This window comes from Trachurus japonicus, chromosome 9, assembly GCF_045865225.1.
Source record: "Trachurus japonicus isolate A0001 chromosome 9, Traja_1.0".
NCBI classification, from domain to species: Eukaryota; Metazoa; Chordata; class Actinopteri; order Carangiformes; family Carangidae; genus Trachurus; species Trachurus japonicus.
The window spans coordinates 27,133,631-27,158,302 of record NC_140915.1 but is presented as its reverse complement, the minus strand read 5'-3'; the positions used below and the strand labels follow the sequence as shown (position 1 = coordinate 27,158,302).

The following is a 24,672-nucleotide window of genomic DNA, read 5'->3' as shown; positions in this document are numbered from 1 at the left end:
TCACTGCGCTCTTGTCTACAACCATCAATGTGCCACTAAAAGAGTCACAAAACTGGGACAGAATCTCATTCTCTCTGTCACACACACGCACACACATATGTGTGCATTTCCATCCCAACACTGCCTTGTCCTTGCAGCCTACTTTGTTGCCTTGTTGGGAAGATGACACTAGCTGGCAGATGAAGTCTAGACGTCTGTGAACGGTTCACTATAGGTCGCTTGCTAAAAATGAAACCTGAGCTCTACAGCTTCTCTTTCTGCTCGTCTGAGATGCGCTGCTTTGCTCTCGCGGTCTCCAGCTTCTGTTCATCCTGCTCTCTCACAATTAAGAATAACTGTTTGTGAAAGCTCGTCAAGTTCAAATATAAAACTGAGAGCAGGTGCATATCTGTCAAGTGCAGTGGTGTGTGAGTGAGTAGACAGTTGTGTTACGTGTGCTGACTGACGCATGACCAGACTTGCGCTTGGGGCCCGATGCAGAGCCGCAGATGGAGCACGATATCTGGGAGCCTGATTCTCTTGCTACCCCTGAGAACCTATCCACGCCACCACCGCCAACACCACCACTGCCACCAATGCTGCCTCCTGGTTACATCACTGCCTGCATCATTCCATGCCTCACAGACCAGCCCTAAGCTTATTACCACATGCACATGCAGACATGCACATACGCACATACTGACTTCCAGACTCCCACGGGTCAGTAGTAGAGGATGACTGTACCCTTGTCTGTCCTCTGTCCCTTTCTTTATCTGTCATTCTCTCTAAGAGAACCACTCATTTGATAGCAGAGAGCAGCATCAGCAGGAAAAGCTGCGATTTGTTCCCCTGGGCAGCCTTGCTTATTGTTGGTTTTACCCTTTTGATCTCAATGACATGACTGACTGATTCTAATGCTGGGATGACAGTCCCTCTCTCTTCTCTAAGACTCTAATAATCCCCTCTCTGCCTTGTTTCTCTTGCAATCCCCTTTGCTTATCTACTGTTGAATTAGAAATGCTGGGAATTAACAATACTATGTATCCACTCCCTCTCTCTGTCAGTCAGTGCCTATGGCGCTTTTTGTCTCTGTCTGCTCAGATGTCCTCTGCCACAGATTGTACTTGTGTTGTACGTCAGGCCTCACACTTGGCCAGTGATCGCTGTTTTCTTAATACAGCAGCACTAAGAAGACTGCTGCTTTGGCAGCTGCAATGACTATTAGGCAGACAGCCGTTAGATAAGCGCAAGGTTGTGGTACCTTTTTATTGCTTCTTCTATCTCTCTCCTCTCCCCGTTGTACCTCTCCCTAAGGTGTCACAGTCAGAGAAATGGCAAGGGCAAAAACGTGTATTTATAGCTCTGAAAGATCCTATCTGTTCTTTGTATACCACTCAGGAAACAGCCACCCTGACAAACACTTTTCTTTAACTGACACAGACAAAGGTAGGACCGGCCTGTGCTGTACCTCCTGGCTGACAAAATAAGGACTTTTTTCTCAGGAAATCAGGCAAACATTAAGATATTTTTGTTGTTTCTGACAGAGAGCACCAATGTGTCATGTGTTTAGAGAAGGCTCTGTGGAGCTGCAGTGGAATTATGAACAGGTTGGAGGTGAGTGAGGACGTGGAGAGCAGGTCATGGCTGAATAACAGGGTGCACACATGGCTCATGTGTCCAATGAATAGGTGCCATTTTTAGCTGCTAGTGTCTGTCAGTGCTGGACTGAAGTGTTGCACAGGCATTCACGTCAATGGAATAACAAGCAAAGGCCTTTATGAATGTTTCAGACGCTCTATTTATGGGGCCTTGGGATGGCTCTTTGAACAAGTTGCAACGACGGATGAACTGATTAACTGACTACCGGTCCATCTGTGTTTGTGTGTGTGGGCTGGTTATGCAATAGAGTAGATTCTTCCAGGAATGTTTATTTTAAATGGGTATTAACATGTGTTTTGACATGTCAGAAATGTTTGTAAGCAGTTTATGGAAAAAGGATTTTGATAAGCTTTTTACAGCAATGTGTGGTTTTAAAAAGAGGAAGTCAGTTGAACTGTGTACAGAACTGCCTCCGTCTTGTGGTGGGGTTAAGTCCGGAGCTGACAGTTCAAACATGCATCCACGCTTTCCTCCTGTGTTTTCCTTCCTCTCCGCAAACCTACAGGAAATACACTTGACCCCAAAAGATGATGCACAACTCCCTGTGCTCCTGAATGACCTAAAAAGTTAATTACAGATGGCTTTATGGGGGATTTTATTGTCTGTCCTTTGTGTTCTCGAGCTAGATTTTTCATCTCTTTAGCTTAAGTTCTCTCTGAAGCAAAAATGCTATCAATGCATCAAAAGGGGAACAGATAGGGGGGGAAGACAGACAAGAGGAGAAAAGGACAATGAGCTCAAGGGAAGTCTCTCCTGTTTTGTCTCTGTGTTTCTCTCTCTCTCCCCCCGCTCTCTCTATCCCTGTGTGAGCTGTTACAGAAATAGCTCTGCAGTCCCTCTATTCCTCAGCCTGCGAACCATGTGTTCTGTTTAGGAGTTTGGCAGAAGCCCGTGAACACCGGTTTAGAGCCTTAACCAAGCTCCCCACACCCGCACTGGGCGAGTGTTAAAAGCTACTGTACCTGTTACCAGTTGCTTTCTTTGTCAAAATGCATTGTCATTCCTCCTGGGATACTTTATCAATGTGATTCTAATTGTCCATGAATATTGAATTAACCTCTTTCCTTTCTCCCCCCCTCCATCTCCTCTCTCCTTTTCTCCAGGGCCCTCTCCATGGATATAGACACAGACTATGAGCGGCCCAATGTGGAAACCATTAAATGTGTGGTGGTGGGGGATAACGCAGTAGGCAAGACCAGGCTAATCTGTGCCCGGGCCTGCAATGCCACCCTCACACAGTATCAGTTGCTTGCCACCCACGTGCCAACCGTCTGGGCCATCGACCAGTACCGTGTATGCCAGGAGGTGGGCACACACATTCACATCTACACACAGTGTGGAAAGAGCCACTTATAGACAAACTTTTGGATATAGCACTAAAGATGCATTCTGATTATTGTGCATTTGCAATATTGCTTAAAAACAGCTATTCCCAGGCATGTAATAGGAATGTAATTCAAAAAAGGGTTGACCATGAAATTTGACATTGTGATGTGATTTTTTTCATTCAGCTTACTGATTGCATAATCCTTCAATTCCACTAAAAACACTAACACCAAGTTAAGACCTTTTGACTTGATCACAGTGATATGTGCTTGTGTTGCAGGTGTTAGAGAGATCTCGTGATGTAGTGGATGAGGTCAGTGTGTCCCTGAGGCTATGGGACACATTTGGGGATCATCACAAAGACAGACGATTTGCCTATGGCAGGTGAGCGTGCACACACACACACACACACACACACACACACACACACATGCATGCATGCATGCATGCACGCATGCACGCAGGCACGCACACACGCACGGCACACACGCACGCACAGTTTGAGACCTGTACCAGCCAGAACCTAGTTATTGACCCAATAACACAGTTGCTGGCTGACCACAAGGTTAACTACCTTGTAAATGCTCCATTTTCACAGTTAGTGCAGCCAAGGGATTGCTTTGTCTTGGCTGTATAATTTGTAAGGCACTGACATAATTTCTCTGGACTAAAAAGTGACTGCAGTCATTGTTGGCCCGTTCCCAAGCACGTAATTTACAATGAGAATAAAACTTCCCTGTCACACCCATGTTAACATGCCCATGTAACATTCACTTACCTCAAAAGTTGTGCAATCCAGCTGCCACGCTTTTTAGTCGAACTCTGCCCTCAAGCTGTTGCACCCTTCCTCCACCAGACATGATTGGATCATCGCTCTATCCTCTTACTCCCCGGCCCTCCATCAAAGCTGATTTATTGGCATGAAATGCAAAAGTAGGAATTGCTAAAGCAAAATCAGGAAATACCAGTTCAAGTAGCAGTGACCAAATTTGACCACATGACCGGAACACAGAAAAATTAATTACATTTCATAAATGAGTACTGCAGATAGACATTTAATTATTAATCCACATATTTTTCTGAGTCAAGTGTTGACAAATTTCAGTTTATAATGAAATGCAATAATATGCATCTTTCCCTTTTTCCATCTATGTTGCCATTTTATATTTATGTTGTGTTCTTCCACTCTGTCAGTGTCTGTACATTTGCACTGTAATCTGCCTCTGGTTGTGTGTGTTTTGATGTGTGTGTGTGCATGTCTGTCCGCATGTCCTGTCTGCTTTGTCAGTTTGCAGTCAGCTGATAAAGACACAGTGCCAGCTCAGCTGTTTTCTGCCTGCCTGCCTCCCTGGCGTCTGCAGCTCCAGGCATCAGCCCTCCCCACTCCCCACTCCCCACTCCCCACAGAATCTTCTTCTGTACTTCACTTCACCTTCCCTCTCCCCCATCTCCCTCATTACAATGGTCCCATCATTAGCCCACTCTGTGCCCTTGGCATGTAGCTGCTCCTTCAGCCTCCCCACACCTTCCTTCACCTTGCAGCCTTTTGTTGATATCAAAACTCAAAACATCACATTGTCAGACAATGCCCCGACCATCACATGCTTTGTTAGAAAAACACCCAGGTTGGGAAAACAGTCCTAACCTGAAAAGCCAACCTTAACCTTAACCTCATTGGCATTGTGCTCTTTTAGTGGTTAGCTCAGTTTTAGTACAGTTGTGACAGACCTAATGACATAATGATGTAATCTAGGTGCCTGCGTGAGACCCATTTATTTCTGTGTTACACTACAAAATCAGACTGCTTGCGTTTGCATGTGAGTGCCTGAGTCCATGTATCTGTCATTTCTTACATAATCAAGCAACTGATGACCTTTGTAGTCTGGATCTGCCACACACACACAAACACACAAACACACACTCAGGCATCCACATCACATCCACCACGTACACGGACACTAAATAATCAGTCACTGCTGGAGCAGTTTATTACACATTAGTGCTGGTAGTAAATTATTAGTGATGGCACAGTGAACTTGTTTGTCTAATCCTTTAACTCACAAAAGCCTTCTCATTCAGATATAACTGTATTGCATATACAGTACATATACATGTACACTACATACACACTTACCCCTAATTCAAAGTTCCTAACAAACCACATAATGTTTTCAGAATCGTGATCTACTGAAAGGCTTGTTTTCACATCACACACTTTCTCCACGTGGACAAGTAAATAAGTAAAAAAATGAAATTTGTCTCTTGTATTTTAATGTATGTTGGGCATCAAGAGCAATAAGACAAAACAAATGCCAATTATCATGAGGTCAAACACTTTGCGCAGCTCTCCTCAATTTGTCAGTAATTAAGATTAGATCATTTAGTCTATATTTGGTGTTACTTACCTATGTGGGGCAGTGTTCCAATACAATCAAAACAGTGTATGCCTAAACACAATATATAGGTCATATGTAATGACCTGTTTACTTTAAGGTAGATTCCTTCAGTTTCTACAGTGTTGATGGCGAGTACAATGCTGTGCTCACATAAATGCTGTGTTCATATAAAGGTACGCTGGCCCAAACTATGGCAGTAAGGCTTAAGTTAAACCACGAGAGCAAAGGCACGTACACATAACATGACCTCAAACAGACTAAGCCACAGTAATGATCCTTTGACAAAGTGCTAATGGGAATTCCTGTGTGTGTGTGTGTGTGTGTGTTAGCTGTGATGTAATGGCATAGGAGCTTTTCAGAGATTACATTAGTGAGAGTAAAGACAGACTATGGAACACTTTAAACACTTTAAACTGTTGAACTTGTTTCTGAAACAAGTGGAATTACCTCTCTTTGGTCTCCTGTTGGTCTATTTGGTTAACTTGTGAAAAGTAAAGTTAATTTTTACTGTTGAATACAGTTAAAACAGCAGAGAGGATGTTTTTTTCCAGTGCATCTTTGGTCTGCTCAGTAAATAGGCTGTCTCTCGTCGTACAGGTACCTTGCCCAAAGAGAAATGAGGGCAGGGTTTAAGTGGACGTTAGTGCTGCTCTTAAGTTCAACATAGACTTGAGCATCTCACATCCTCTGATAGACACTAAATGGCTGACTAATTTCAAAAACAGGAAAACAGATTTCATTATCTACAGGCTGTCAGCGTAGTTAATGCACCAAAGTTACATAAGTGATGCTAATGTAATATACTAGGCCTGGTCTTACTGGGTCAAAAGCCCTGCGTTGCAATGTTTTAAGAAGAAGGAATTTAAGATTTTTGCCCTGTCATCAGTTTGCTGATACTAAATAATCTGTTTAACTGACACAGCGCTTGGTCAAACATTACCTAGAAACACACATGCACCAACGTGCCACTGAAATATCAGCACCAGAGAACAAGTAAGTGCTGCTGTTTGCTTGCTCCAACACATCGGTTGAGGAAATGAATTTGTGCACACGCGTCTGTCTGTGTGTGCGTGTGTGTGTATCCTGATCTATTCTTAGCTTCCTCTTTGTGGTCCATGTAGCCTTGGAGGGCTTAGGGAGATTTATGTAAGAGAGAGAGAGAGAGAGGGGGAGAGGGAGAGAGAGAGAGAGAGAGTCGGCTGCACAGATCACCAGCCCAGAGGCCCAGACTCATCCACATATAAACGGACTGACCCGCCCACACACAAACAAACATACAAACACACACGCACACACACACTCATGTGCATCTTGTGACCCACCTCATAGCTTTCTCAATGGCACTGCCCATGTTCCCACAATGCCTTGCAGCAGCTGAACAAGCTTCTTCCTTATAAATATCACACATGTTTTAACATAATGTGACAAGATGTTCAGTGACTCAGGACTGCCCCCCTTTTTTTTCTCCTTTGTCTCTTCTCTGTCCCCTTCACTCTGTCAAAGACCACATGTCTTCTCTCTGCTGACATCTCTGGCTCATGACACAGGAAATAAGCTCCCCTCTGTGTCTTTTTCCCATCTTATCTGTGATCTCTGTCATGTTGTTAGTACATGAAATGAAGAGTTTTTTTTTCCTCTCCCTCCCTCCCCTGTAGGTCTGACGTAGTGGTACTTTGCTTCTCTCTGGCTAATCCCAATTCCTTGCGCCACGTCCGCACCATGTGGTTCCCGGAGATCAAGCACTTCTGTCCCCGGACGCCCATCATCCTAGTTGGCTGCCAGCTGGATCTGCGCTACGCCGACCTGGATGCAGTAAACCGTGCACGGAGACCCCTAGCCAAGTGAGATGCCATCTTCATCAGGCATTAACAGAAAACATTTGCATAAAAACTGACCATGGTTACTTTCAGTGAGTGTTGGGGTTTGTTCAGCTAATCAGTGATGGGTAACAGCAACAGTAACTTTTTGCTGTTTAACATTTAATTGATTAACTCAACTCTTGTGTGATTATGTAAAAAAAGTGCAGGTAAATGAGAGCTAAGATGAAGAAAACTTTAAAAAACTTTGTGCTCATTTAGTTGTTTTATCTGAACACAGTTACCTCCTCTTGTTTCTCAGGCCCATCAAACCTACAGATATCCTTCCTCCTGAGAGAGGCCATGAGGTGGCAAAGGAACTTGGGATACCCTACTATGAGACCAGCATTGTAGCCCAGTTTGGAGTCAAAGATGTTTTTGACAATGCCATCCGAGCCGCTCTTATCTCGCGTCGACACCTGCAGTTCTGGAAGTCCCACCTGAAAAAGGTCCAGAGGCCCCTTCTTCAGGCGCCCTTCCTGCCTCCTCGTCCACCACGCCCCATAGTGGGCATCCCAGATCCACCTCCCACAGACTGCAAGGGCCCTGATTCCCTTTTCTGCCAGCCACTGTGTGCAGATGTTCTTTTCCTCCTGCAAGGTGGCACCACTCGCGTATTTGCACACAAAGTCTATCTGGCTACTTCCTGCTCCAAGTTCTACGACCTCTTCACCCTTGATCTTGGTGGAGCATGCGTGGCGCCATGGGGGGAAGAACAGGAGAACAAGGAAAACTTGGAGAGTGGGGAGGAAGATGAGCAGAGCAGGAGAGGAGCCAAGGAACAAGCCGGGCGCACTAAGAGCCTGGACATTGATAAAGATAGCGTTGATGGAGGAGTGCGTGGCCTGAAACGACCCCAGCTGCTCCAGCAGGGCTCTTTGAGGACTTCCCAGAGTGATAATGCACTCCCATCTCGAGCCCAGTACTCACTGGGAGCACTAGGGACTGGCCGTGCACTTTTAGGATGGGGGAGAGGGTTCCTGAGTGTGTGTCTGGAGCACGTGGATGATCCAGTGACTGGACGACCACGACTCATGACTGTGGTAGCCATGGATGCACTTATACAGGAAGAACCATTCAAGGTGATGGGCATGAAAGCAACAAGAATGTAAAAAAAATAATATGTATCACAATAGTGGAAAATAAATAATATTCACATGTTCATGTGAATTTTAGACATGTATGATTACTGCAGGCTACAAACGTGGCACCTTTTACGTTTTTTGACTTCTCATCTGACTCTGATTTCAGGCCGTGCTCCAGTACCTGTACACAGGCAGTCTGGACGAGAGTCGAGGGGATCTGATGCAGGTGGCCACCATAGCTGAGCTGCTTGAAGTGTTTGACCTGCGGATGATGGTGGCCAATGTCCTGAACAGAGAAAGCTTCATGAACCAGGAGATCACCAAGGCCTTCCATGTCCGCAGGGCCAACCGCATCAAGGAATGTCTCAACAAAGGGACCTTTGCTGGTAAACCACCGTGCAGACCGTTCAATACTTCAGTAGGCCTACTCTAAATAGCATTCATGGCATTGTAGATGTTTTCCATATAAGCATCAGTAGCTGTTAGTGTGCATCTGTGTGTGTGGGTGTGTGAATGTGAGAGTGGGAGTGGTTGAAGATTTTTATGTGAAAGTGAAAGGAAGACTAAAAAGATATTGCTAATTTCCAGCATTCTCTTTCAGTCTGTGGAAATGTACACTTGGTGTACATTTAATGTTGCACACTTACCATTGAATATGTGCTATAAAATATGCATTTTGAATGTTGTGTTTTATCTGTTTCCTGAAGTCCTTTTACTGTCATCAAGTGACTTGATGACTGACTGTTTGAGTCTGCTTGGTTGTCTTGTGTTCATTCTGATGTGCTTCCTGTCTTTTGTGTTTGTGTGTTGTTGTCTGTCCCCTAAGCTGTTTTGTATGCATGTTATCACAGCATTTGCAGCCAATGCCAGACATGTGCTGTTTCTCAACAAGGCCTGTCTCTCATTCACTTCTGTCTATGCTTTCTCTGTTGTCTTCATGATTATAACAAAGGGAATCTTGCTTTGAAAAAAAGAGATTATATTGATTAATGAAACTTTTTGAACAATTGTCTGATCTTCTTTGTGCCATTCTCCATCCATAGGATGAATTGAAAAAATATTCCCTTTTTACAGATGTAAATGTGTTTCTTATCACATTTTACAACTAAATTTCAGTCCAGAGTCCACACAGGATTTACTCCATGACACACTACCTACACCTGCTCTTCCCTTACTCTGTGTCAAAAGCCGTTCTGTCCTTCTGTCAATTTATCTCTCTGTCTGTCTACCTGTGTCTATGTCTCTGTGTGTTTCTGTCTGGCCTTCTGGCCGCCTGTCTGCCTGTGTGTGTGTGTGCGTGTGTCTGGACGTCTGCCTTGTCTGTCTTTCCCCCTCTGTAGCTTGGGCTTCTGTGGCACTCCACGAGATGAATGCTCTTTTCCCACCCCGGTTTTAGATGTGGTGTTCCGGCTGGACGATGGCTGCCTCCCTGCCCACAAGCCCCTGCTCATCTCCAGCTGCGACTGGATGGCCGCCATGTTCCGTGGTTCTTTCATGGAAAGCTACATTGAGGAGGTGAGCTCAGACACACTGGGAAGAGCTTTAACATTCAAGGGTGTAGTTTCAGTGCCTTGAATCCTGGGAAATGTACAAAAGCAACTCAGGTCACCTAATCAACCACCTGTACTAATGATGTCAACAACAGCATGAACATCTAATAAAAAATGAATAAATTAGGTAAAGGTGAATATGTTTTTTGGATCAGGTTTATGACCTTAGAGATGTGTAGCCTCGAAGGCAGAGTGTAACCTACATGTCTGTCTGTGTTCTCACAATGTGTATGTGAAGATTTCCAGCTCAAAATACTTGAGGCCTGTCATTGGTTTGACCCACAAACCATTGTTTCACCTGTGACGTTGGTTGTTGGTTAAAGCTCACACACACGCATACACACACACACACATACGCACGCATTTGCTTCTGTTATGGTTCAAGCAAAATATGAACCTCTCAACTTGACTTCCTGTTGTTTGAGACAGTGTGGTTTGTTGTGTCAACCACTGTTTTCTGCACTATGATACACTGAGTTGTTTATGAGTAATTTCACACGAGAAGGTTGCTTCTCTTTCCTGTGCATATGAGCCACAGGTCACATTATCACATAAAACTTCAAACAGTCCAGTTTGTGTGGACAAAATTATTAAACTGCTGTGTGAGGCCTCAAAATTGATGATGATGTGTAGAATGAGGATGTTGCACTAACCCAACTCAGAGCCTCAAGTGAGCCCAGTAGAGCATCTCTCTCTAGGTCAGCCTTCCTCAAGTGGTGGGCTCTGGTTACTTCAGGTGTATGTGCTCACCTGAGGCTCAGCCTCTGGTCATCCGGTTCTACTCCGGGGATAGGTCCTGTGCGTTGGACCTGACCTAGCCACAGAGGAAGTTCACATTGCTGGCTGTCTTTACATCGATGATCCCCGGACTCCGTTGCGGAACTAGATCCTCTTGGATATGGTTACGTTCAAGGTCAGCAGGGTTAGGTTACATAGATTCAGGTCCTGGACTGGAAAGACTGGGAGTGAGACAGAAATTAAGAGAAAAAAAAACAAGGAATTAAAATACCATGTGTATACCGAACCTCAAAGTTGTGAGCTAATTAGAGGAAAACAAATGCAGAACTGTGAAAGAAAATGATGTATGTTTTGTGTGGATAGCCTGGATATTATTCCAGAACACACCCTGTGAGTGGGTGTGAAAAAGCCAATGCAGCTATTGTGGCTGAGGGTGAAAACAGGACATCAGCATCACTGAGGGGGCACAGTGTTTGCTGCTGGTGGGCTGCCGGTGTCTATGGTTACTACACACTCCATGATAGTGACTATTGTGGAATTGTTTATGGCATGAAGCTGGCACAGCACAGAAAGCAGGTGCCCTGGAGACAAAGACTCAAAAGACTGACTGCACAACGAAGCTGTCAGCATTTACATACATCTATGAGCAGGAGTGTCTTTGTGTTTGCATATGAATGTGGCTGCATTTTGAAGCAGCTGAAAAGCTTTGCAGTGCTAATTAGTGAATTAGATTTTATAAGTCAGCAAGCTGGAGTTATTCCCACCTCGGACAGGAAAACGTTTTGTCTTGTAAATGTTATTGAGGTTCGAAATTGCCATCCCATTTATATTTATCTTGCTGACTTAAAGGTACACATATTAATGGAGTGTTAGTTTAAAAAGGTACAACTGAGCAGAAATGCATGCTGAAACACTTGACACTTGTCTGCCAATAGGAGCAGAGCGTTTATGACTGGACACAATAACACACTGCGCAACCTTGACAGCAGATTGTCTGCCTCTATTCAGTTGTTCACAAAGAGTATTAGGACTGGAGAAAAAATTAAAAGATGTTGAGGTTAGATACTGCAACAACAGAAAAAAAGACAAGATCTGGTGAATTAAGGTGATTAAATAAATGTTATTATTCGTCAACTCATACTATTACAATATAAAAACTGTTCTTTATAAATCCATCTATATAAATCCATTAGGTTAAAATTTAAAGAACCTGCAACTCTGTAACAGTGAGTAGCACGTGATCAGCCAGTGTGAGAATATAAATGTGACTGATCTATTTTCATGCTAAAGTCGCACTTCCTTCCTTCCTCCTTATTTTAAGGCTCACACATTTCAGTGTTCAAGCTGTTGTTAGATAACACGGGTATTCTAATAGTGTGCAGAGTAGCTTGAAGCTATGTTACAGGCAAATTTGCTATAATCATTATTATTTGCAGCATAATTCGTTATTAACAGCATTATAGATGTTTTGCACAAAAACATGGACCAGTGATCATAGATAAAATGGTCAACAGAAACCTCCTGAGCTTTGCTGTGTGTGTAGGCAGCTTTACAAACTGACCACTAATGGTGTCATGGTACACCATTGGATTATGTTGTAGGTGTGTGTCTGTGGTTTTGTGTTCACATTGTGAGTGTTACGTGTTTGGAAGCCTGGCTTGTCAATTGTGAAAGCCTGCTCAGGAGACAGCAGAGTTAACAGGGACTGTTAAAGCAGCCTAAACTTCAAGGGTTTCCAAATAAGATAAATTTGCACTAAACTTATTATCATCATAACTCATAGTCATAACTGACCACTGGGGCGGCGGGCTGGGGGAACAAAAGAACACCTGTCAATACAGCTGATGGGTCTTATCCATAAATGTCCTGTCACTGTGAATGTGACCACTCATTAATGCTTCCTGACCCCAGCTGGGGCTCTAGGGACCACCCTGGTCTTGGTGTTGTGATTTTTTTTTAGTCATAACGAGAGGTCACACCAAGCTGACATTCTCCTAATTGGTTATGGGAGTGGAGGTTGAAGAGCACCTCAGTGGGTATGCTCGGAGAGCTCCTGGAGGGGTCAGGTCATCACTCTCATCATCATTTACCTTTCTTCTGTCCTTCCTGTGCTTAGACTGCATTAACTGCCAATGAATTGCCATTGGTCTGACATACAGTAATTAGGCCCACCAAAAGGTCTTGCTCATTTGTGTGCATCTACAGATGTATTTTTATCCTTTAGCTTGGCAATACATTTTAACCATCACTGTAGTTGAATACACCTGTAGCTATGCTCTTTGAAAAATATCTTATTACAGGAGTAGAATGTCAATAATAGATGGATTGTCTATCTCTTTAGAGAACATTGATATAGCCTGTACAGGTGCCGCGGGTGAGGTGGTTGCATGTTAAGGCTAAGCTTGCATCGCTGTCTGCTCAGCGTAACAGGGTTGCCTATTTGTGCTGTGGGATCCATAGCGTTAGCCTTATTGCGCACATCACCAGCCCCCAGTCGGTGCTTTCATCTGAGCCTGGATCAAAGGGAATGTTTGCTCTGCCCTTTACCTCCAAATACCCATAGGACTTTTTTCTTTGACATTACTGTCTTCATGGGACCTTGCTCGCTGCTAGCCATTATGCTTAATTTAGCATGTGTGAATTCACAAACATGTTATTTTGTAACTCAACACAAAAATGCAAGTGCAGAAGATACACACACGCAATGCCTATTGACTTTCTGCTATTGACTGTCAGTCCTTCATTTCAAGTTTTCATTTTTCCTCTTTATCTGGTCATTTTCTAGGTATCCATCCCCAACACCAGTGCAGCCTGTATGCGTGGGGTGCTAGAGTTCCTGTACTCTGGTCTGCTGACACCCTGTCCTGGTTTGGAGCCAATGGAACTGATTGTTCTGGCAAACAGGCTCTGTTTACCGCGCCTTGTTGCTCTCACAGGTAACAACACTCTTTGGAGTATTAGAATTTTTAACTACCTATGTACCCGAGTGTTTTGTACTAACTGCATGTGGCACAATATGGTTGTGATAATGTTGCACTGTGCACAGGCTTTCTTTTAACAGTGACTCAGCAGAAGACTGTTGGTGTTTTGAGATATATTTATGCGACAGGCTGAGCATATGACTGGAGAATAAAAATACAGGCTCATGTCAGTGGTGAGATGTGAACAATAAGTATTGACTTGAGTATGTATTTTTTCTTTTGCATCTTCAGAGCAGCACGCTGTGGATGATCTTCTCCAGTTGGCAGTGAAAGGAGTTGACATTGATGGGCAGGTGTTGGCTTACCTTGAGCTTGCACAGGTCTGTTCCTCTGATGTGATTCTTTGAAATTAATAACAAATTGTAATTCAAAGAAAAAAAATCATTCTTAATCGTATTTTCTCACTTTATTTAAAATAAATCATGCTAACTTGCATTGCAGTTTACCACACATAAATTGGAATTCATTATACATATTAATATGTTCTTTTTGTTATCTACATTTTTTTTTACCCTTACTGACTCCTCATTTCTCCTCTGTCTCTTTTTTTGCAGTTCCACAATGGCAAGCAACTATCAGCTTGGTGTCTCCATCACATCTGCACTAATTATAACAGCATCTGCCGCAAGTTTCCCAAAGACATGAAGGCCATGTCTCCAGGTACAAACACCTCACCTGTCTTTACTGTGATGTGTACGTCTCTCTAACCTCTCTTATACTAAGCTTCCCCCTCAGAAGAGATATCATGAATTTGGCTTTTTTTTCCCAACATGATTTTGAATAAAAACCTTTTACTTTTTCTGGGTTAATCCACTAAGGAATCATAGCATGGTATTCATTGCAAGCACACATAAACCCACGCTTGGCTGTGTTTGTAACAAATAAACAAACAAAAACACTTTAAAGGCAACATCATCCTCACGTTATATAGAATAGAAATAGAATAGAAAGCCTTTATTGTCATTATACATTAGTACAACAAAATTATGTTGCTACTCCACTGGGTACTCAATATACAATCAATAAATAGTAAAATAGTAAAATAAATAAAACAATAAATAAAACCAACAACATCTATACAGAGAGTGCAAGAAATGGAAAGTGCAACAGTGTAATGTTCATGAATGAGAGGGCTGTCATCTCTGTTTGTTTAAATGTGTGTGTGTGTGTGTGTGGACCTATAGCGCCTGCCAGAGGGCAACAGTTCAAACAGATGTAGATGTGAATACAGAAAATTTTATAAATGATAGGTTGTGATTTGACAACAATCCACCTCGTGGGTTTTATGAGTAAAAGCCCTCGTTCAATTACTCACACTTTTGCGGCAATATTGCTTTTTTCTTTGTCACTATTGTAAATGGCCTTAAAGTTCCCTCACCGTTCAAAAACTTTACTCTTTCTTTATTCATTCTCTTTAAAGAAATGTTGTTCTTTCATCCGCTATTTTATTGTCTCAGTGTTTTCCTGTTCCTTTTACTGAACATATCTTTTGTCTCTCTGCAGAAAACCAGAGGCACTTTGAAAAGCAGCGCTGGCCTCCCGTGTGGTTCCTGAAGGAGGAGGACCGCTATCTGCGCTCTCAGAAGGAGCGCGAGCGCGAGGAGGAGATCTTGCGCAAGCAACACACCAAACGGGGCTGGTGTTTCTGGAGACACCCATCCTCTTCTCCCCATGTCTCCTAAAGTGTGTCCTCCACTGACTTTTTTATCCTAACCTGGGTCACTACACCCAGGAAATCCAACCCCCACCCAAAACATATAGAGGAGATCAGATCTGAGCCCTCTATCAGTGGAAAAATGACTCTCAGTGCTACTATGCCTGGATGTCAGTGTGTTTGGGGGGATGTATGTGCCTCTTTATAATTGTGGGTGACTTAATGAGTGCATTTTGGTATGCTTGTGTGGCAAGTGTGGACTTAACTGAAGGGTGAATGCATGGATGTGGGGAGTGTATGTGTGAGGTTTGAGTGATGCTTCTGAGTTGAGTGCTTCCCAGATGCCCTGATCTTTTAAGGGCCTGTGGCGTTGCAGTGCAGCCCCTTGTCCCCTCCACAAGAGCTCTGTGCCTCCACCACACTCACAGTGTCACAGCCTTTGAGTGATTGGACTGGGAGCAAGGGCTCTCTATCTCTCTCAGTCTCCATCCCTCACATTGACCTTAATGACTATTACACATTGACCACTGCTGCTCCTCTCCAGGAGCTTACCTCTGCCTTTACTTTTACACTGTTAGCTTGTGCACACAGACCCCGTGCCCAAAGTCCACCCTTCTAAAACCAGCACTGGACTCCCAGGAACTGACATTTACAATGTAATCATTATTTTGATATAATTTGTCCTTTTTTATATACTCTTTTACGCCTTCTTGGAAGCTACTATCAGGGGAAATGGTGCACACTACTCCCAGGAAGTGTTAAGAAATGTGATGATTGCCATTGCAACCACAGAGGTGAGACTGTTAATCTAGATCCCAGAGATGGGTGTGAGGGTAAACCATAAGCAAGTCAGGACGCTACCGCCAGGAGGCTTGATCATAGCTATTAATCTCCAGTCTAGTCCTGATGTGGTCCTTGGTGTTCATCGTCCACCCCTGCTCCTAGCACCCCCTCCTGCTGCACGGCACACCTGCAAAAAAAGCAAAACGCAAGCGAGTTGGATTCACCAAACTGCGCTACTGCACTGTACTTCAGAGACATTTAAAGTGACCACTCTATAGCAACGATGGGTGGGGGGCTAGCCTTACTTGATACCTCTGCTATGGAAGAATGATGGATTCAGTATTGAACAAACACGCTTCTAACGTCCATGACCACTAGGTTGTGTTTGAGCACCTCTGCCAGCCTGCCTTTACACCCCTACAACACTGGGGGCAGCACTGCTCAGGGCCCCGGCACTAATCCTCACACTAACAGGAGTTTTAATGCCTGTGCGTTATTAAGTCTAGTTTCAGTTATTAAGATCATAAGTATAACTTCAATACTTGCAAAGTGTTAGTTAGAAGACAGCTCAAGCACATGGATGGTGTCTTAAAGTGCATTTAAGAACTATACCTGACTACTGATTCTCACCTGATTCTCAAAACCAAAGCTGTGATTCTTTTGATGTCTCTCTTCCCTACCCTTTTTATTTCTGCTTCCCTGCTTCCTTTATCAGCAAGAGTGGGATGGACTAGAGGGGAGTAAAGGTGGCTTGGGGTTGATGGAGGCAATATAATACAGTCCCTCCTGATTGAGGTGTTTTTCAGTCTGTGGTGTCGAGAGAAGAGTGTCACTGCCTTCCATTCCTCTTGCTGGAATTGAAAATGGTGCTTAACACACAGTACGACAGTGTCCAAAAGAACACACAGACACACATACATTTTATGTTCACAGTTTAAGTGTATATGTCTAGTGCTTCAGTGTTTACCTGTGATGAACAAGCAGAAATGTGATGGAGTTTCTTCTTCTTTAGCAGAGGTCATAATAGGTCACTGGTTTTAAAATGTGTAGATTCAGTTTTTACTTACAGTGGTTACAACATTGTTCTGTCTTTTGTTGCTTTTCTGTTAAACAAAAAAAAAGGTGATCTGTTTTGCTTCCATAATGCTAACCAGGAAAATAACATTACTTTAGATTGAATTTGCAATTGTGAGTGTCATCTCAAATGATGAATTTGTTTGGTATTCAACAGCATATAAGAGAGATTAATCAGATTTTCTTGCTAAAGGTGCTAATGTCTTTGGACTTTAGTGCTGAGTGTGAAAACAAGACATTGTGTTGATGAGTTTCTTTTAGCACCTTGTTCTATTTGTGGGTTTTTGCTTTACCCAGGTAATAATAGATGATAGATAGATCGTGAGACATGTGGTGTGTTCTGCTGTTCTCCATGAGGGGTGTGTTAAAGTCATTGTCAGCTACTGAAATAGAAGTCAGATAAGATCTCATGAGACCCAAGTGAGAATTGAGCTGATTCCACTCTGAGACTTGTTCACTTTTGCTCCACATTTATTCATGTCAGTCAGCATGACGTGCAATCTACATAGGTTGGAATTTTTCCATGGATATATGAACTCATCCCAGTGCAGGGCTATGGAAATTTAGAGGTAAAATCTGAAGAGAAGAAAATGGGGGACAGATTTGATGGACTTAGTTTCTCCTGGAGTGGGTGGTAATTATAACTGTCCATTAATGACTGATTAAGCCTCTTCTCTTGGTCCATGTGCCTTATAGTAAGAAAAAACTAAAAACTTGTTTGGGATGTTACCAATCATAGTTTAAACCTGCAGACAGGTTCTGCAGTTGCTGACATGATGGACATGGTAGACAATGGCCATAATATTATAGCTAAAATGGCTTATGGTCTTGCTTAATGCATTCTCACCCTTTATCGTTCTTGAGTGCAATTTTAAGCCAACTCAAACCATGCCTGTGGAGAATCCTTTAGCCCTATATGTTTCATGCAGAAAAATGGGCTTGAATCAGTCTTTTTATAGTGTAGTATAGCAGTTTGGTCGAGTTGAATGGCATTTTTGTAGAAGGGTAAAACATTTGAACAGAGAAGGACTCGTATCATGGTTGGGATTCTTCATTGACCAGGTGATTGGGAGTTAGTAATGAAAATTGATAGGGTTGATTCCTGCAGTATAAAACCACTGATTTTGAGAAAGCATAGCTTTTTAAAGAGCACTGGCTGGCCCATGCACTGGGAAGGAGCAGCCACTTTTGGAATGTTGTTAATTTGCATGGTGGCCTAACTTTGTCATTATAATGACACTTGTTGGAATGCACTTTCTTCTTCTTCTTATTTTTTTTACTGTATCTTTCTGTGCTAGACATGAATTGTTCCTTATATATGATTATTTCTAAACCTGATGATTGTAGCATAACTCTTCCACTTAAGTCTTTCAAAATTTCTAAAAAACATGAGTTGTCTTGTGTCTTGCGTAAGGTTTAGTTGGCACTGAACCTCACAGTAGCTTTCTTCTCGCTATGCGGCTTTATGCACAAGTCAGTTTTAATGAATCAGCTCAGCTCAGCTGAAGGTAGCATCACTAAATACACAACTTCAAATAATCTGCCGGCATATCTGCAGATATTTGCTTGAAAAATGAATGCAGAGGATCTGTCACTGCTGTGCAGTGTATTGGTGTCCCAATTATGTTGTTACTGTCATTGGTCCAGCTTATTTTATAATTGTTAAGATATTGAGTACAGGGCATACAACTAAAAAGCATAAATATCGAAAATTCTAATTAAATCAAGTATTATAAAAGAAACATTTAAGAATGATTTGAAGTCAAGTATAATGTTCTGACAGCCTGCATGTAATGACAGAGGAAATGGGTAAAGCATGATGCATGTTTCTGGTATTAGGCTACTGTATACGAAGAGTTTCTTAAGCTTGGGATTACTACCTTAACTGGGGTCACTTGATATGCTTGTAGACACCCTGATTTACAGAGAGGGAGAGACGGAAATACACATTTTAAAGGCCTGTTATTTTCCCCCAGTTATCAATATTTGTTCCCCATTTACCTATGAGCTGGACACATCTTATGATGTAGGATATGAGACTGTGCTATTCATTGGGTTGTCTTGTCTGTTTTACTCGAACATTCTCCTTAGTTACCCTGTGGAGCTTTTCTCTCTTCTTAGCAGGCCTGTCCTTCCTATTTTAACGTGAGGCCTAAGAACACCTTGTTTTTAGTCTTTGGTGTCTTTTTGCTGTGCCTTCATTGAAATCTCCATAAAGGCTGATGGAACTTCTTCTGCAGCCACTTGGGCTCAAACAAAAGTCGATTAAGCCCTACACATGTGAGCACAGTAATAATAGCAGGCAGCTTTCTTAAATGTACAGTATCTTAGAGCTTGTGTAGGTTGGATTATGTTTCTTTATTATTTTTGGAGGTGTAAAGCAGTTAGTGGCTATTGGGGTCATATAGATAACTTCCAGTAATAACATAGGATATGGAGCTTTACATGTTCAGTATGTACTTTCTCTTGTTGTAAAGCTACACAACAGATGACATCAATAAAGAAATGACCAAGAGACCCAGCAAACCAGCAATTTAAAATAATGTTTTCGCACTCTTTCTGGTGCCTGCACTTTCTATTATGTAGCTTAATACTATTTTTTTGATAAGTAACTTATGTTAAGTCGTTCTATTTACCAGTTTTCTTGATCAAAATTAAAATATGTTACCACTTTCTCGTGATGTTATTTTCTCTAAGCCAAATTTATTAGTGTACCCTTAATTGCTTCTACTATTTAGCTGCAATAGTAATATGCGGCAATCATAACATCAGAGTATTTCTAGTCGGGGAACAGCAACTGTGAACCACTGGTTGGATTAAAGTCAGATATTAGCTGTGACAAAATACATATATTATGCTTTAATGGAGATAGTTATTTTCCAAAGTACGTCACAATATTGTAAATTTGATACGACTCCCAGCTGGAAGTAACCTCTCACCTTATAACTGCTCACCACACTGCATCTATATACTAAGCTGGTGTATACATGAGATTTTATGCACAGACGGCCCCATGACAGGAAGAGTGTTGATATAGACAGACATGGTGTGATTAACTCCTGGTCTACACTATTATTTTGAAGTGGATCATATGTATAGTATTGTTATGCACTTTTGTTTCCATGGTTTGTCCATTGGCTCTTAAGAGTTTCATTAACATTTACTACTCATGTTATTGTGTTGATTAGAATAAAATTCAAAAGAAAGAGCACACCACACTCACAAACTATTAAGGGCTTTCAAGGAAAAAAAACAATCAGAATGTTCTGCTGCTCTGCTGTTGCAAAAAAAAAAAAAAAAAAAGTTTTGAAACTAAAAATTTTTAATATTTTTGAACCACTGTGATTTGTATAAAAAATTTTAAAAGCAAAAGTAGAGAAATGTTTTTTTCTTTTTTTGCCATTTCAGTATTTTGATGTTTGACATGGATTTTATTAAAACTGTTAATCTTTTGATCTTGTCTAATATTTATTTTTGCGTGTTTTTCTGTGTACTTCATAGACTCTTTTATGCTCTTGTTCCACTCATGTTACTCAGCATCCATGTAGTTTCTGTCATATACTGTAGAGTGTGTCTAGAGAGAGACTTTAGAGTGTATTAAAACAACAGTGACCATTATTTTTAGAAAAGAGTCAACATTTTCAACAAAAATACCAGTTGCCAATAGAAAGTGTCAGCAGAGATAAGAACACAAAACTGGCACTGCAAGATGGATGTGGTTAATTGGAGAAAGCCAACAAGCCTGGACAGAAGAGACTTGTATTTACCATCCAGTTGGTGGTGCAATTTTATTTAATTTTATTCAGATGATAAAGTCTATGGCAGGGGTTCCCAACCTTTTCCAACTGAGGGCCCACTTGAAAATCTAAAAAATGTTTGCAGCCCACCTTCATCCCTATAAACAATACATAGACCAAATGATTTTTTTTTAAATTTAATGATAAAGATTCAGGGCTGAACTGAAAGCAGGGGGCATGTAGGAAGCTCCACAGTCACTAACACAGCATGCTGATGCTGCCAGTTGGAGGAGCACCCTGACTAAATCTTGAATAACAGAGAATGGCTTCAGTTTGGGGGTTGACATGACTTCACTTTCATGTTCACTGAGAGTGAGATAGTTGTCTGTAAAAATGATGCTCATAAAAGTTTATTATAACGTTGATATATTTCGACTTTAGTCTTTCTCAGCCTTCTCATATTGCATTCAGGATGCTTACAAGCTGTTAATTTGATACAGCTGTGCCACCTAGTGGAGAAAAATAGCAGCGTAACCTTATTACAGTATGTGAGATAAAGAAGAGTCTTTGGATGAAATATTATAAAGCAGTTCCATCAAGACAGAATTGTATGCCACATTTGCCTTTCTGTTTAAATTAAAGCTTTTGTGGCACCACTTCAGACAAACAATCTGTGTTTGCCCTCATATATACTCCACATCTATTTCTATGCTTCCTTGAAACTTTGGATTTAATTTCTCACAAAGTGGCGTCATGAACATCATCAGGATCACCATGCTGTGAGCTGAGACTTTTAATAGAGTAAGTCTGCAAAGGGATCACAGGAAGCCACAGAACCATGGGGGGAGAAGGCCGAGTGTTGCCATGGTGATGTCTAGTGATGTGGCTGATGATGGGTAACTAGACGATGGAAGGTGGTGGTTGCGGGTAGTGGTGTATTTTGGACCATATGCCTTATTGACGTGTGTGTGTTACAATCAGCAGTCAAGCCGCCTGCTAACAAACTCTTAACAGCCAATGACGTACTGCAGTTTTCCTTTCATTTTCTAGTAAAGGGACGGATTTACTAGTGTGTGTTTGTAGCAGTGACCTCAGCGTCATCCATGGTCACGAGCACTGGTTTGAACACTGATTACAGACCTTCATACTGCGTCAGCTGTTTGATCCGTGGGCTGTGTTCAAATTTCCCACCGACCTTGCCCCTGCTCTCGCACCGCAGCCTCGTAGACTTGAGTCCCTGACACGCGCTGACATCACCACATCTGGCTCTCGTTTTCCAGGGTTCCCTCCGAAGCAGATAAGGGGATTTCAATTTGAGAGCAGAAGACTAAACAGTGTCTTACAGCTGGGAATATCACAATGTGAATGGGTTGGGGCTCTTCACGGACCATGCAGATACTGTTTATGAATCTTGCTGATGCTTGTGGCCTTGAAGAGAACGATAAACAAAGAGGCTTTACAACTTGTTGAGCATGTATGACTTTGATCAGACTTTTCTGTATGACTTTTTAGTGCTTAAGCTGATCAGTGACATGAAAGTATTTTCGAAACTTTTAAATGTACAATAACCCACTCACATACAGTCCATAAGCACACACCATGTCATGGGATAAAGAAGTGGACCTAGTAAGACTGACTACAGAGGAGGTTCACTTGTTGAGGAGTGACAGCACATTCTTCTGTGTATTTCACCCTCCTCTGAGCGTGTCTCATCTATGTTGTTGGTCCAAACCTCCCCGAGGTCTGCTCCATAAACAAAACTGCAATCCTTCACACACACGCCACACACACACACACATGCGCCTCTGAGACAGGGCCTCTCAAGGCAAAGTTTGTGAATACTTGATCATGCTGACACCATGGTCTAATTTAGGAGCTGTTTTGTATGGGAAAGCAGACACGGACCTCCTTTTCGAACAGAGATATGTGGTCCCCTTTTTTTTAATTTTCATTTCTGCATTACCCTGCCATTTGTTTATGTTTGTTATAATTCACTGAAGCACGGTGACCTCAAAAAGTACAAAGCGGGAAGCCAATATCTCAGGTTCGTTCACAAGTAACGAGACAAAGTGAGGAGAAAAAGTTGTGTCAGTTTGGGAAATCCTGTTTTTCAGTGCTTTGTATGTTTGCAGCTACAAAGGTGAAAACGTGAGGTAACACATTCAGGCACTCACACACATACACATAGACATGCTTGCACTCACGGTGAGGCTCAAGGGAAAGATATCTCAGAGTTGTTGTGAAGGCACATAGCTGAGCAGTGACCTCACCTGGAAGCCTGATGAGAAGACACACAGATTCTCTCTCTCCCTCCCTCCCTCACGTACGCACAAACACTCGCACACACGAGAAAATTGTAATGTTTGACTGTGATGTTCATGTTCCCTCTCTTATCACGCCTGTCTGGCACCTAAACTGACCTCAATTGTCTTTCAAGGCTACACCATGCTGTTGTTGGCCTCCAGCTTGTTGGTGCGTTTGTGAGTTCAACTGTCAGGTTAATGTGTGCGCACGCACCACTGCTGAGTGACTTGTGACTAACTTCTACAGTTGTATCATTGCCACCACTGAGCCTCTCCCACATCCACCTCATTATCTACCTCCAGGAAAGCAATAACATGCCTCCTCCACAGAGCTTAGTATCACCATGACAGAAGGAAGGAAGTGTTGTCGGTGTGCTGAAGTATAAAAACATTCTCTCATTCAAACAAGTAATACAGTAAACTGAAAATTGACTTAGGAGATTTGCTACTGTAACTTAGTTATGTTATTTGTGTCATGCCCCATGCCCAGCCCACATGGACTTGAGATACTAAAGATGCAGCTGCAGCTGTGAAACATTTGTCAGACAAGAACGTATCTTCTTACATAAAACATTATATTGGAATTTAGATTCACGAGACATTGGGATAATGTCATAGGAAAGGCTATACTTATGGCGACTTGGGCATGAAATTACAACCATTGCAACTGTTCATAGTCACGCAAATATGAAAGCACATGTTCACAGTTCACACACACATAATATAGGTACTGTAGGCAGGTTCTGGCCTCTCAAAGCGTGCAGAGACGATCAAGCTGTGACCCCTGAATCCATACACATCTCTGACCCTTTTAACACCACCCATCAGGTCTGAGCACACAAAGAGAAAGCAGGATCTTACAAATCCATGCCTATACAAGAAAGTGCTATGTTTAGTGACATACTTTATTTTGTCAACTCAGAGGGAGATTATACTTCCCGTGTTCCCGAGAAGTCACATATCATTAAATGATGGAGCAGACGAATGCATAAGGACTCCTTGAATAATCAAATAGACGATTTTATGAATGGATTCTGATTTTAGCAGTGCTTTGAGAGGATGTTGCATGTGACTAGACCGCTCAACACTCTGTCACCCAGCAGGAAGGCAGGAAGCTGAACAAAAAGCTTGGGACAATTACAAGGAGTTTCAGTAAATGAGGAGAAAATCCCCATTAGGACACACACACACACACATACACACAAACACATGTACAAATCCCCAATGGATGTACAATCATTCCCACATTTAGACCCCATCTCCAACAACAGCTGCCACCGCACCCCAGCAGAGGAAATGCCAAAGTCCTCTGAAGTGGAGCATAACAGCAGCGCAGATCACATCCATAGTGAGGGGTTGAGAGGCTGGAAGGGCAGGAGAGCCTCTAATAGCAGGAAGTTGTAAGAATAATAGCGGCGTGGGGATGTCATGCCCCCTGTCCCTCTGGCATGCAAGCATTAGCCCAAACAGCTAGAATCTGTGTGTGCTACAACTAATGCAACATTTTTCACACAACCTTCAGTAAGGGTTATCAGATGTAGATCTTACGGG

General features: G+C 42.4%; 1 protein-coding gene across 3 annotated transcripts in view; it reads left to right on the top strand.

Moving 5' to 3' along the window:
* Positions 1–20,536, top strand: part of rhobtb4 (Rho related BTB domain containing 4) — a 41,804-nt gene extending 21,268 nt beyond the window's left edge. For 2 of the 3 annotated variants that reach the window (XM_085787095.1, XM_085787096.1), the window contains exons 3-12: positions 2,742–2,943; positions 3,245–3,348; positions 7,016–7,201; positions 7,479–8,298; positions 8,468–8,687; positions 9,698–9,816; positions 13,375–13,525; positions 13,802–13,890; positions 14,125–14,230; positions 15,074–20,536. In XM_085787095.1, coding sequence (XP_085643221.1) covers positions 2,752–2,943; positions 3,245–3,348; positions 7,016–7,201; positions 7,479–8,298; positions 8,468–8,687; positions 9,698–9,816; positions 13,375–13,525; positions 13,802–13,890; positions 14,125–14,230; positions 15,074–15,252 — 2,166 coding nt within the window. In that variant the 5' untranslated portion in view covers positions 2,742–2,751 and the 3' untranslated portion in view covers positions 15,253–20,536. The remainder of the gene's footprint in view (positions 1–2,741; positions 2,944–3,244; positions 3,349–7,015; positions 7,202–7,478; positions 8,299–8,467; positions 8,688–9,697; positions 9,817–13,374; positions 13,526–13,801; positions 13,891–14,124; positions 14,231–15,073) is intronic. The other variant, XM_085787094.1, reaches the window with a different exon arrangement.
* The last annotated feature ends 4,136 nt before the right edge of the window (positions 20,537–24,672 follow it).